The sequence below is a fragment of the Equus asinus genome, chromosome 24 (assembly GCF_041296235.1).
Source record: "Equus asinus isolate D_3611 breed Donkey chromosome 24, EquAss-T2T_v2, whole genome shotgun sequence".
NCBI classification, from domain to species: Eukaryota; Metazoa; Chordata; class Mammalia; order Perissodactyla; family Equidae; genus Equus; species Equus asinus.
In genome coordinates, this window is record NC_091813.1 from 43,070,255 (window position 1) to 43,085,297 (window position 15,043).

General features: G+C 42.3%; 1 protein-coding gene across 3 annotated transcripts in view; it reads right to left on the reverse strand.

The window, feature by feature from the left end:
* The window catches only part of PDSS2 (decaprenyl diphosphate synthase subunit 2), a 269,187-nt gene that overhangs the window by 1,221 nt on the left and 252,923 nt on the right, over nucleotides 1-15,043 (reverse strand). For 2 of the 3 annotated variants that reach the window (XR_006519200.2, XM_014868397.3), the window contains one exon: nucleotides 9,565-10,380. The exons of the other annotated variant lie outside the window; for it this stretch is intronic. Coding sequence is in view for 1 of the 2 variants with exons in the window: in XM_014868397.3 (XP_014723883.2) it covers nucleotides 10,222-10,380 (159 nt within the window). In the remaining variant the exon portion in view is untranslated. Of the gene's footprint in view, nucleotides 1-9,564; nucleotides 10,381-15,043 lie in introns of those variants that run through there. 3 annotated transcript variants of the gene reach the window in all.

Below are 15,043 nucleotides of genomic sequence, written 5' to 3' on the forward strand. Positions count from 1 at the left end.
GTAGAAATTGAGAAGCTGATCCTAAAATTTTTATGGAAATGCAAAGGACCCAGAGTGACCAAAACAATTTCAGAAAAGAACTACCAGTATAAATGAGGAAATGCAAATAAGATTTGATGGATTGTATCAATGTCAATGTCCTGGTTGTGATATTGTATTATAGTGTTACAAGATGTTACTACCGGGGGAAACTGTAAAGGGTATATGGGATCTCTCTGTATTACTTCTTACAACTACTTGTGAATCTACAATTATCTCAAAAAAAAGTTTAACAAACAAGCAAAAAAAGAGTTAAGTTGGAGGATTTACACTTTCCAATTTTAAAACTTAATATAAAGCTATAGTAATCAATCAGTGTGGTACTGGCATAAGGATAGACATAGAGATCAATGGAATAGAATTGAGAGTCCGGAAACAAACCCTTATATTTATGGTCAACTGACTTTCTAGAAAGTTGCCGAGGCAATTCAAAGGGGCAAAGAATACTCTTTTCAACAAATGGTTCTAGAACAACTGGATGTTCATATACAAAAAAAAATTAATTTGGTCTAGTGGTTTTCAGTGGGGGCGCTTTTGGCCTCCCAAAGGGAGGGAACATTTGGCAATGTCTGGAGACAATTTTGGTTGTCACAACTGGGGGCAGGAGTGCTACTGGCATTTGTGAGTAGAGGTTAGAGAAGCTGCAAACATTCAACAATGCGCAGGGCAGACCCCACAACAAAGAATGATCCAGCCCAACATGTCAACAGTGCCGAGGATCAGAAACACCCATTTAAACCTTTACCTCACATCATATGCAAAAATTAACTCAAAATGGATGATAGACCTAAATGTAAGAGCTAAAACTATAAAACTTTTAGAAAAGAATATTGGAGAAAACCTTTGTGACTTTGAGTTAGGCAAAGATTCCTTAGATATGATACCCAAAGCATGATCTATAAAATAAAAAATTGATAAATTAGACTTCATTGAAATTAAAGACTTTTGCGCTTCAAAAGACATCATTACAAAAATGAAGTTAAGCCATAGACTGGGAGTAAATATTTGCGCATGATATATGTGATAAAGGACTTGTATCCAGAATATATAAAGAACACTTATAACTCAATAATAAGACAAACAACGGCAAGGGGCCAGGCCGGTGGCACAGTGGTTAAAGTGCACACGTTCCGCTTTGGCGGCCTGGGGTTTGCCGGTTTGGATCCCGGGTGCAGAAGTGGCACGGGTTGGCAAGCCATGCTGTGGTAGGCATCCCACATATAAAGTAGAGGAAGATGGGCACAGATGTTAGCTCAGGGCCAGTCTTCCTCAGCAAAAAGAGGGGGATTGGCAACAGTTAGCTCAGGGCTAATCTCCCTCAAAAAAAAAAAAAAGAAAAAAAGAAATAGGCAAAAGATTTGAACAGACATTTTACCAAAGAAGATAGATAAATGGCAAATGTGCTCATGAGAAGATGCTTAATATCATTAGTTGCTAGGGAAATGCAAATAAAAATCACGAGATACCATCTCATTCCTACAAGAATAGCTATAATAAAAAAGAGAATACCAAGGGTTGGCAAGAATGTGAGGAAATTGAAACCCACATGTGTTGCTGGTGGAAATATAAAATGATACAGCTACTTTGGAAAAGAGTTTGGAAATTTCTAAAAAGTTAAACATAAATTTACTGTAAATTTTACTCCTGGAGATGTACTCAAGAGAAATAAAAACTTATGTCCACACAAAGACTTCTACCTGAATATTCATAGCAGCATTATTCATAATAGATAAAAAGTAGAAACAACCCAAATGCCAATCAACGGATAGAAAAATGTGGTAAAGCCCTACAATGGAATACTATTTAGCAACAAAAAGGAACAAAATAATGATTAATGCTACAATATGGATAAACCTCAAAAACATTATGCTAAGTGACAGAAACCAGATGCAAAAGACTAAGTATTGTATAATTCCATTTACACAAAATGCCCAGAGAAGGCGAATCCACAGAGGCAGAGAGCAGATTAGTGGCTGCCTCAGATGAGGGTGCGAGTGGGGGCTGACTGCAGATGGGCACAAAGGACCCTTAAACCTGAATTGTGGTGATGCTTGTGCAATTTTGTAAATTTACTAAAAATCATTGAAAATTATATCCTTAAACTAGGTGAATTTTATGGTATGTAGATTATACTTCAATCAAGCTGCTTTTAAAAAAGAATGCAATTAAAGCAATTCTAATCTTCCAAAAAAAAAAGGGAAGGAAAGAAGGATAAAAAGAAAGAGAAGCGTGGTATGGAACTGCATAAACAGGCAGCAATTATGCAGCTCACAGTAAGTTGATCCTATTCTACGTACATAAGTTAAGTTGAAGTCACTGTGCAATTCATGATATAAGGGGGAGGGCAGGCAGGGAGACGTCACTAAAACGCCTAGAGACCGCAAAGGCATACAAATAGTCAAGTTACAATGATGAATTTAAGGAAGGAAAGATAGCAAGCGGAGCTTAATTCTTTGAGGAGGGTGTTGTTTTCTAGATCATGTAAAGCCTTAAAAAAAAAAGACCCAAACAAAACAAGACAATAACATAACACAATAAACCCATACTGTTACAGCATAAAAGACTGGAGTCAAATAAAGACTATTTGGTTTTTCTCAGAACAAACTCTAGGAGCTTCCTTCTCCCAAGTCTTTGAGGAAGCAAAGATGGCTTCTCTTCTCTTACAGAATGGTTTCTCCGTGGTCGCGGCCAAGAGCAGAAGCTATGACGATTGATGGAGGCCCTTTCCTGCCCTAGGAGATTGTGAACTTCAGCAGAGGAAAGAAGTCATCATACTGAAGTATGCCTGACTAAGTGAAGCAAGAGGAAGATACGTAGAGGTGTGAATCCATCTTGAGCATCATCTTGCAGGAAGGGGAACCACCAAGTGAAAAGATTAATCATTCAAGTTGAAGAATTTTAAGGGAGTGTGCTTCCCAGTTTTAACCTGCTGCTGTGGAGGACCTGCGGGGCACTATTTTTCCAAGTCAAAGACTTTCTTAGTAGCAGGTTAGGAGGTTGACTTATGAAGTCAGTCCAACCATTTACACCAGAAACCAGGAATAGAAATTCAGATACCTTGTTTAGAATTTAAGCTACTTTTTAATAATGGTCATGGAGACTGTAGCACTAGGGAAAAATGTTTATGATGTGTTATGTGAAAACAGCAGGATCCAAAGTTGAATTTATACTATAATTACAATCATGAAAAAAAAGATATGGCAGAAAAGGCTGGCAGAAACACAAATGAAATGGTGATACTGATTGTTAGCATGGTGAGATTATGAATGATTTTTTTTATATTTTCCAAAATTTCTTTAAAGTGGTTATTTACTGGGGCTGGCTCGGTGGTGCAGCAGTTAAGTGCGCATGTTCCGCTTCGGCGGCCCAGGATTCGCCGGTTCGGATCCTGGGTGCGGACATGGCACCGTGTGGCAAGCCATGCTGTGGTAGGCATCCCACATATAAAGTAGAGGAAGATGGGCACACATATTTGCTCAGGGCCAGTCTTCCTCAGCAAAAAGAGGAGGATTGGCAGCGGATGTTAGATCAGGGCTAATCTTCTTCAAAAAGAAAAAAAAGTGGTTATTTATTTAAATGTGTTCAAAAAGTGAAATTTAAGCTACTCCAACAGTCAAGGCAGTGGCTAGCCCACTGACACAGTGATGCGTACACTGTCAGAAGTGAGCAAATCAAGTTGAGAGGAAGCTGATGTAGCTTTTCCATGAAAATGGAGTCAGCATCTCCAAGAAGAAAGAAAAAGAATAAAAGCCTGAGAAACTTTTTCTTTCTATGGAAGAGAAAGAAATATATATTGAGGAAGAACATGCCTCCACCAGTATAGGCCTAAAACCTAGCACTTCAGAGCTCCAAGGGCAGGTGGGGTGAGCCAGAGGAGGGGGTGGACCCAATATCAGTGCTGGCCCCTCCGGACTCTCCCCAGGTGACATTTCTTTTTCAGTCACCTTTAGAAGTACGTTATCCCCTTAATGGAAAGGCAGGACCCATTCTCAAAGAATAAAACAGTTAATTTGAGGCAGGATCCCGAGTGTAGGAAGAGAAAGAAGTAAATGATTATCTTAGATTACTTTGTGTTTTTTAAAGAAGGTACAAATAACTGTGTTATTACTAAAACATGATTAACAATAATGGAAACTATTAATAATAATGGAATGACAATTGTGTCCTCATAGTTAAACGGATTAAAAAACCAACCCAATCTATCCCACCTTTTTGTGCTTTAGCAAAGCTGTGGCTGCCTTCTCTAGATTGAGGGAGCCATTACAGATTCTAAAGATAAATCCTGGAGCTTCTATTGGTCAGAAGGTGATCTTAACATAGGCTGACGAGAGAGGCAGGAAAGAATCTTCCTGAAATTAAGAACTCTAGCAAGGAGCTTGAAAAGGGTTTTCTGAAAAGTAAGGTTCTCCTTATCAGTGATGGACCTGCTGATTAGCTAGAGTCTTAAGGAAAAGGAAATAGGAAAAAGTATCCTTTAGCTGCAATTTTATTGATTACACACAATTCCCCAAATCCGCTTGCCCAAAGAGATCTGAGGTACAGCTGCTTGTCAGGATTTGAAAGGAGATCATCACGGATTATTCAGACTACTTTCTGAGTTCAATGTGCTGTCTATACTGGGCCTAAAAAAGATTTACATCTTTTTGGAGCATTTCACACTAACGTCTATGTCTTTTACCCTAAGTTTGTAGGTGTTACATCCTGGGCTAAGCAGCAATAACACTGTCATAATAAGATAAAGTCTCAAACATCGGGGAATGAGACCTGGACCAGGCAAACAACATCACTGATAACTTATTTTTAGGAGTGACTAGATAACACATTATATGAGCAAGAAAACATGAAGAGGATTTAGTGTTATCAAGTAAAACTTAAACTTTAATAATAGTCATAATCCTTATCTTCTTTCAAAGTGACTAATCGTGAAAGGCAAATAGCTCATTATATAATCAATATTTAATTAATATTGTTTTTTATGCCTGAAAAGTTTTTCTAAGTTGGGGAATTTAAAAGAAGACGATTTAGAGCGGCGCAGGAAATTGCTTTTTCATTTCTGGGGAAATATAATTTAAATGTTTAGAAAAGAATGTCCTAGGGATGGGACTGAGAAAGAGATGTGTCAGACAAAAGGAAGGATAGTCAGAGAAGGGAAGAATCAGAAGAGAGGTGGGGAAGCTGCAGTTGATACCGGCTCAACACAAGCTTGACATAAGCGAAGCCATATTGTAGAAAAGAAACCATATTGTAACTTTGAATGACCTCTGATTAACTAACCCAGACATGCTTTGTGAATTTTATGGCCCCTCCCAGCTGCTATAAGTTGATAACTTTGTTCTTTTGAGCTCCTTAGGAATGTGATGACCCCCAGGCAGAGTCTATGCTGACAGCTATCATCAATGACAAGTGAAAGATCAGGGTATGGGGCATTGCTCTGGTCTCTGATGCATATCCAGTGGAACAGAAGACTATTGGGAACTAAGACCAGATGTATGCCCTGCCTGGAGATCAGATGGAGGCCCCACTGGGATGAGGTCTATTTTTCAGGGACTGTTAAAATTTGGGTTGTCTATACTTTTTCAATTTTTTTTTTAAATTTTTCCTTTTTCTCCCAAAACCCCCTGGTACATAGTTGTGTATTTTTTTAGTTGTGGGTCCTTCTAGTTGTGGTGTGTGGGATGCTGCCACAGCATGGCTTGATGAGTGGTGCCATGTCCGTGCCCAGGATTTGAACTGGCAAAACGCTGAGCTAGTGAAGCAGAGCCCGTGAACTTAACCACTCAGCCATGGGGCTGGCTCCTGTCTATACTTTTGGAAAAAATTATTTATTTATTTATTTTTAAAGATTGGCACCTGAGCTAACATCTGTTGCCAATCTTTTTTTTTCTTCTTCTTCTTCTTCCCAGAGCCCCCAAGTACATACTTGTATATTCTAGTTGTAGGTCCTTCTGGTTGTGCTATGTGGGATGCTACCTCAGCATGGCTTGATGAGCAGTGCCATGTCCGTGCCCAGGATCCAAACCAGTGAAACCCTGGGCCACCGAAGCAGAGCGTGCTAACTTAACCACATGGCCATGGGGCCGGCCCCTAAAATGTGACGTTAGATGTTGTTCCAAAACCATTGAGCAAGGTACAAAATCCTAATAGTGCAAAATGTCAACCTGAAGCTGGGAACAAGAGAATATTTCCAAATGAGTGCTAAACAGTTTCATTCCTCCAACCCAGATCTATGCCCCAATTCAGCAGGAAGTAGCTAGATCGGTGGTCACCCCGAATCCCTAAAGAATAAGGAACGACTAAGGAATGGGTGGATTGAAACCAGCAGATAGTTAGCCATTGATGATTAGCTAGGAACTAAAGTGTTTTTTCCTTTTTGCAATTACTGATTATGGCTTTTAGCTGTTTAACCCACCCATCTTTAACTGTGCTGTTTAGGCAATACGCTATCTGACTCCCACTGGGTTCCTGCATGGATAACATCTCCCTGGAGCCTGGATCACCATGGTAATGGGTGTGTGAGCTGTTTTTCAGGAATTAGAACTCCTTGTCCACTTCAGGCCAGTTGAGACCATCAACCCATCAACTGGGCCCACGCAGATGTCCGATAAGCGACCTTTTGACGTCAAGAGGCTAAAAACTCCACCCTCAGATCATGCTAATGCCACCATTTTGTGAGCATGCGTCCTCCGAAGAGGCATGGAGTCTGACTATGCTTGCGCAGATCATCAAATCCCTCACCTCTCCTCATCTCCAATCATCTCTCTCCACATTTCAGACCACCTTGCCCCCCTACCCCATAAATATCCCTGAGTCCCTATTCTTGGGGATATGGGTTTGAGACTCATGCTCTCGTTTCCTCGCATGGCTGCCTTGTGATTAAAACCCTCTCTGCTGCAATCTCGTCATCTCGGTGTTTGGCTTTCTGGGCAGCGGGGGGAAAACGAACCCAGCGCAGTAACACAGTCAGTACCGTGAAATGCTGCGGGGAAGGCTGCAGGCAGGGGACGGCTCCAGACTTCACAGCGAGGCGGTTATCTCTGAACTGTAAGAAGGCCGTCTCAGTGGAGCAGGGCAGCGGGGACCTGAGAGATCTGTTGAACAAGTATTCTTTGAGGGTCTAAAGCCTGGTGCTGGTCCAGATGGTGGGGACCTGGTAGTGAACGACCCATTGCCAGGGGTAAGGAATTAGCAGACGGTAAGAAGGTACGCTGGTGAAGCTGGGAGGACAAAGTGGAGGTGGAGGACAAACGGGGCGGAGTGAGGAATCTCATTCCAGGGATAGGGACAAGAGGCACATTCAGAGGCAGCAGAGGAGACACTGAAGATTCAAGAATAGGGAGATGGGAAGCTACAGGCTCTAGATCTTTGGAAAGCAGGAAGGAGTCTTATTTGGAAAGAGAAGCAACGGAAGAGAGAAAGAGGCCCTATCTGCAAAGACTCAGATGGGGAGGTGGGGTGTGAGGGCAAGTCAGTCAGAGGTGGTCTTCTCAGCCGGCCTCTGCATCTGCAAATGGGGGCTAATACTTAGGCTCAGAGAGTGGTTGTGGGGTTTGAACAAGAGAGTATAGTTAAGGCCCTCAGCACAGTGCCTGGCATATACACGGAGCCCTCGCTAATGCAGCCTTTATTATACTTAACAAAGAAAAGACTCAAAGGGAGGAGAGTGCAGGCGGGTTCACGGGCCTGAAGTGAATGATGTTTGGAGGAGCCAACGCACAAGTTTGGGGGGACTAGGCGGAAGGAAGCAGGACAAGGGCTAATGAATGAATTCTTCCCCTTACCATGAAACTGGATGGGGGTGGGGGAGGGCAATGGAGAGGGGTGAAGGAGGAGACATTCTCAGGCCATAACTCTACCCAGTCAGTACGTTTCCTGCCTGTACTCGGGCAGTAGGCCGAGAAGTGTGATTAAGCATGTCTTGGTGCCCCAAATTTCTCCCCAGAGACTGTCTGAAATTATAAGAACTTCCTATGAGTTAATAAATAAATATCCCCGAAGAAGGGGCATGAAGAAAGACCAGCGGTATTTAATACTTAAGGGTGAATTAGCCAACGTGTTAGGTTTAACCAAAGCTTGCCAAGATGCTGAGGAAGTGAGAATTCTGCTAAGTAAGACCTGAGGAGAGAAGAGAGGCACGGCGGAGGCGGAGCTCTGTCACTCAACAGGGAGGGCGGGGCTGCTGCTCCCAGGGAGCCAGGAGGGCAAGGCGCAGAAGGAGTAAAGAAGGCAGCAGGGGAGATGAAAGGGAGGTAGGAAAGGTCCCAAAGGAAGCAGAAAGGTGGGTGTTGAAACAGAAGAGTCCAGGATGACACATCCTACACAGGAGAGCTGGGAATACTCGAGGTCACCTGTGAGGCAGCTCAGCGAGGAGTCTGCCATTAAGTTTTACGCATTTTTTCACAGTCTCTCTTTGGGTTTCACCTTCCCTCCTCTCTTATCCAGAAAGTCAGAAATGGCAAACTTTGAGAAAATAAAACAAAGCTGGAAGGGACTTCATAGATTCTCTCGTTTAACCATATTTCACAGATGAGGAAATTGAGGCTCAGAGGGAAGTGACTTGCTCAAGGTCACAGCAAACTAGCTGCTAATCCAGAACTAGAAGGGCCCTAGGATCCTGCCTTGGTGCCCTGTAGTACCTGACCCTCTGCCTGATGAAACCTTCAGCTTGCTTAAGTCCCTGAACACAAAGCACGACCCCTCCTTTGTGGAAGTTAATGATTAAAACCCAGTCTGATTGAAAGCATCTAACCATAGTTACTAATTAAGCCAATTTCTGTGAGAGAAGACATTTCAAACAGAAGAGTGTTTCCTTAAGCTAAATCTATAGGCCTTCAAGTTGCAGTAGCATAAGCTGTACAATTAGAATATTTCAAAAATACTTAAAAATATTTCACAGTACAATACTTTAAAACTCTGTAGCTTATATTTTCTCTTTATTGCAGGCCACATGCTGGGTCCTGATAAAATGGTTTTGTAACTTTTAGGGGGAGGAATTTAACTAAAATAACTTGACTTAGTGTTTGAGGGAACGAGGTAATAAAATCTGTTTGCTGTGTCCGCTGTCTCCAGATAGGGCTGTAATTACACCACATAAGGAAGAAAGGTAGCTGAGTCTCAATCTCGATCATTTATGTAAACTCAGCCTTCTTGTCAACGGCGTTCTCATATTGCATGCAAGCAAACCGCAGAAATCATCTCCTATGAACCACACAGAGACAGTGTCCGATTGCAGTCCTGTGAGATTGCTTATATTCTTTCTGTAATTGGATGTCTGTGGTTCAAGACCAAAATCTGACATTCTGAGGTTAAAAAAAAAATCACCAATGAATTCCCCTGTACAATAATTATATACCTGAAACTTGTAAAAATGAAAGGTATTCTCTACACCAAAGTATTACAAATGAATACATTTTACTTGAAATAAGCATCGTGTTCAGCTTTAAAAAAAAAAGTCTGGTTCTTTGAAATGTGTTTGAAAAAAATTTGGTCTTCAAGAAAGAAAAACAGGCAATTCCTACTACAGCCAAGTTAACATTTGATAACATTTTAATCTCCTACTTCAAATATTTGGCATTATCTTTTCAGCGATTTTCTCCCCCAAAATTACAAAAACCATTGAAGCACAAAGTAAATTCATACTGTATCTAAAAATACAAAGACATAATTGTGAGAAGACAAAGCATATTTTTTTTCTTAATCACTGAACTACCCTTCGTTATGCCAAACTGGTCAGTAGCTTTTGCTCTGACAGTCCTCCCTGGCTGGCACGGACAGTGTTTCTCTTGACACCTGCAGCTTCCATCTTGCTCTGTCCTCTCTAGAAGGAAAACCACAGGCCACTGCCCTGGCGCCATCCCTCCTCGGTCCAATCAATAAGGACTTATTTCCCGTCCATTTGCTGAGGTCACAGGAGCGAATCTCATTAATTATTTCTGCTACTGCAGCCTCAAGTGTGCTTCTGGCGTGACAAGTGAAAACTGCTTGACCTTTTTTTCTTCTAATTCTGTTTGTAGCAGTTCCAAAAAGAAGGCAGCATTCATTTAGCAATTTGATAAAAGGAAGAAAAAAATGTATACGTTTTTAAAGTCATTAACACATTTAGATATTTCATCAAGAAAGCTCTCCCGATCACCTCTTTCCCCAGTTTTTTCAGCTGATGAACAATAGTGTCTTTTTAATTTGGTGTCATGAAAATCTGGTCACAGCAAACACAATGTTTTCTAAAGCAGATCTGGCCTCCGAGGGAGGAAAGCTCTCCAGGGCCTCCAGTGCCTTGTTTCCATGGTAACGACACAGGTCAATAGCTGAAGTCACACCTTTGCCAGCTTTGATTGTTTCTCGCAACTGTTAAGAAACAAATGCACAATAAAAGTCAGTTTGTAAGGTAGCACAATTAAACTGGGGAGGAGAGGTGGAAGACAAAGAAAGGGAGAAACGATACAGATTCACTTGTTTCTGCTACCGTCCTCTGAGGTAAAGAGGACATCATTCCCCAATGACCTCCAGGCACTAACACGCCCTAAGGCTGCTTGGTGTCTGTGCTCCAGGGCAGCACAACAAGCTCCAATCGGCCTAATTACACCTCCTCCCAACTCCCACCCCTCAATACCAGGAAATGTGCCCTGCCAGGGGATCGCATAATGAAGGCAGAGGGCAATTATACCTCTGGCATCTTGAATCCAGCAGCCTGATATTATTATGTGAGGACGGCTGCACTAACATCCTAGTTAACTAATTTTTTTTTACACTGTATGTTGATACAATGGTCCATATGAAAATTCAAGAAAGACGTATAGCATTAGTTCTGAATGCTACATTATTATTACTTTTTGCTGAGGAAAATTAGCCCTGAGCTAACATCTGTGCCCATCTTCCTCTATTTTATTTGTGGGTCACCACCACAGAATGGCTGACGAGTGGTGTAGGTCCACACCCGGGATCTGAACCCACGAACCTGGGCTGCTGAAGCAGAGCACACCAAACCCAACCACTAAGCCATGGGTCTGGCCCCTGAATGCTATATTTTTAAAACTAAAAGACTTAATTTGACTGGGAAGAATGAACTAAAACACTCTTTGAAAAAATAAAGTAAATTCTCACCAACAAATGGAGTTGATTTCCAATCCCTCCCTTTGGTGGGTTTCCCTCCCTCCCTCTCTTTGATGTGGCAAGGACCAATAAAATGGTTAGACTTTAGAGCTGAAAAAGATTTATAATGATTTTGTCCATCCACTGCCCCTTGCCCTGATTCCATCTTCTCTTTCTCAGTGACGACCTCAAATGTCTGCCTAATTTCTAAAGCAGAAACCCGGGAGTCCTCCTTCATTCCTCGTGTCGTCAGGTACCACGGCAGTACTGGTGTTGCTGACCCATGACTGAACTTTCTGGCCCCCAGAGATCAGGTGGGGCCAAGTGACAAGTGCTAGTCCATGAATGATGCATGTCACTTCTGGGCTGTGGCATTTAACTGTCCATGTGAGTCACTGTAGAGCTTTTCCTCTGGCACATCAATCAGCCACACTGGAGAAGCTCCTCAGCCTGGATCCCAGGGTGACCACAATGAGCACGACCGTGCCTCTCCAATCTGCACGGAACACGTAGTGTGGGCAAGAAACACTTCTTGTTGTTTGATGACAGAGACTGTGAGGTTGTCTGTAGCCATCTTGACTGATACAGTCACTAAGTCCTAGCCATTCTACGTCCCTTACAGCTCTCAAATTTATCCTCTGCTCTTCATTCCTGTTGCCACTACATTAGTTCAGGCTATCATCATCCCTCGCTTGGATTGTTTTTTGCAATCACCTCCTAAATAGTCTTCCCACCACCGGTTCTGTGCCCTTGGACTCCATCCATCACGCTGCCAAGGAGATCTTTATAAAATGCAACTATGATTTTGCTTAAAACCCTTCGCTGCCTTCCAACGGCCTTAAGAAAAAAGTCCAAGCTCTTTCGTGAGGCATGAAAGACCTTTTCCTGATCTAGCTCTTGTCCAGCCTGTTCTTTTCCCCTTTCATCGTGTATTTAGGGAAACTACTTGCAGCTCTTATGTCCCCTAAGACTGTTACCCCCACCCTCCATCAAGCTCCCCAAATTCCACTTGAGTGGGATGCACTCAGCTAGGATGACAGCCCTAAGGGGCTAGGTACCACTCTTTCTCTGGGCTCCCTGTGCATATCTGGAGCACGGCATTACTATACAGCGTTGTATTTTAATTCTCCCTTCACTTAGCTATCCCTTCATTAGACTTTAAGCTACTGCATAATGCATGAAACATAAAGGAATAAAAGAAATAACCTGCTTTATTCCTCTAATCATATAGACGAGAGAACAGAGGTCCAGAGAAGCTCAGCAGCTCACCCAGGATCACAGATGGATAGTGGCTAAGCTGCAACCAGAAGCCAGGTTTTCTAACACCCTGTCCAGCGGCACTTAATACTATCCTCCCCTAGACTCGCAACACACCACAGATATTTCCACACTGCACGTGAACTTTAGGACTATTTCAGCCTAGGGTTCCCTGGCTTCTTGCCAATTGCTGAATGCATGAAGGCACTAAAATGGTGCTGGGTATCAGAGACAGCCAGATTCAAACTCCCATTCCAGCTTTATAGTCTTTGGAAAGCCATTTAATGCTCTGAGTTCTAAATGGGGACAGTTGGGAGACTACATGATTTAGCATAGCGTGCTTGACAGTGTCTAAAACACTACAGCTACCCAGAATGACTTAATTTTTCTTCCTCCTCAAGCCCTTAGTCACTGCCCAGAAAGCCACCTCACTTACCAAGGTTAAGTATATTTTAGTTTGATGCACAAACACCTCAAAGGAAGCTGGACTTGGATCAGACCAGCCTTAAAGATTTGGAAAAAAGGGAAAGAACATGCTCCCTATTTTCATTATCTTTAATTCTCTCAAATCTAAATTAGACAGGCCAACATTCTGTATTCTAAACTTCTAGGTTGGTACCTGCAGTCACATGGATATCTGCATGACTGGGTTTCAGTTGACAAGTATTAATTGAGCACATACTATGTGTAAGGAGTACAAAAATCCTTCTCTGTTTTATGGATCAGTAACTAATTACCTGTATATAGTGAAAAGCAGCAAAACCAGGTTACAAGTGTAGGACTGCAGATGGTCAGAGAAATGAGAGATCAACTTTATTTTATTTAAAAAAAAAATTTTTTTTTGAAGATTAGCGCTGAGCTAACTGCTGCCAATCCTCCTCTTTTTGCTGAGGAAGACTGGCCCTGAGCTAACATCTGTGCCCATTTTCCTCTACTGTTATATGTGGGACGCCTACCACAGCATGGCTTGCCATGTGGCGCCATGTCCGCACCCGGGATCCGAATTGGCGAACCCTGGGCCACCAAGAAGCGGAACGTGCAAACTTAACCACTGTGCCACTGGGCCAGCCCCGAGAGATCAACTTTAGTTAGAAGAGATTCAAGAAGGCCTTACAGAGTAAGTGGGATTTGAGGAGTGTCTTGGAATGTCAATAAGTAGTGATGTGGTTGGGGGAAGCAAGGGAATTGTAGGGAAAGAGTAGCTTGAGGAAAGGTACCGAGCAGACCAGAGTGCAGTGTCCGGGGAACAAAAACAGACAATGTGACACAACTTGTGGGAGTAGGTGTGAGGGGATGGAGGAGGGCTCTGAAAACCAGGCTAAGAAATCTGAACTTTAGTTAAAGGAATTTTTTTTTTTTTAAGATTTTAGTTTTTCCTTTTTCTCCCCAAAGCCCCCTGGTATATAGTTGTGTATTTCTAGTTGTGGGTCCTTCCAGCTGTGGCATGTGGGATGTCACCTCAGCATGGCTTAACAAGCGGTGCCATATCTGGGCCCAGGATCGGAACCGGCAAAACCCCAGGCCGCCAAGCAGAGCACACGAACCTAACCACTTGGCCACGGGGCCAGCCCCAGAAATTGTTTTTATTATGAAATATTTTTAAAGTACACAAATATTGAAAGACTAGCACAGGAGTCAGTAAACTATGGCCCCGGGCCAAATCTGGCCCCCTGCTTTTCCTAAATACAGTCTGTCGGCACACAGCCACGCCACTCATCTCAGCGTTGTCTAGGACTGCTTTCATGCTATGATGGCAGAGCTGCCGAGCTGAGGAGCTGCCACAGACTTTATGGCCTGCAAAGCCTAAAATCTTCACACTTTAGCCTTTGCAGAAAAAGTCTGCTGACTCCCAGACTACCACAGTGAATGACTACAAATCCTCTCCCTAGATTCAAAAACTGTTAACATTTTGCCATTTCTGTTCTTTCCACATGTATGTGTGTGTATTTTCTGAACCATTTGAAAGTAAGCTGTGGGTAGTGGTATGTTGGCAAATTAGCTCTCCTGGGGAGGAAAAAAAGCCCTATTTGTAGCATTTGCAGATTTTTGTGGTATAAATACTCCTGTCATAGCTGATTTCAAGCTACCAAGGGTTGTGGAATCACAAAATTCTTGAATATTTAACAATAGGCTCTGAGCTGGTTGGACTTAGCTTGGACACACCATGGGCTGCAGGATGCTTCACTCTTGTGTTGACACGCATCTCCGCAGATAAGAACATTCGCCCACATAAGCAGATACTATTACAACACAGCTAGGAAAGTTAACAATAATTGTCTATTATCTAATATCTAATCCATGTGCAAATTTTCACAATTGGCTCCAAAATGTCTTTTTTAGTCTTTTTTCCCCCAAACCATGATGAATCCTGGTTTACACATTGTACTCATTTGTTATGACACACCAATCTTTTTTCCCCCAAGATAGCGCCATTTTGAAAGGAGCAGGCTGTGTTGTACAATGTTCTATGTTCTGGATTTCTCTGATTGCTTTATTTAGTTTGTTACTCTATAAACTTTATTCAGCTAGACTTAACTGAATATTTGATGGTGATTTATTTGGTATTTAATTCTATAATGAAGAGTAATTCAGATTAAAGCAAAAGAGTACCCAGGATGACATTACTGCAAGTTACTCAAGCCCTAAAAGAGTTAATTTCTCT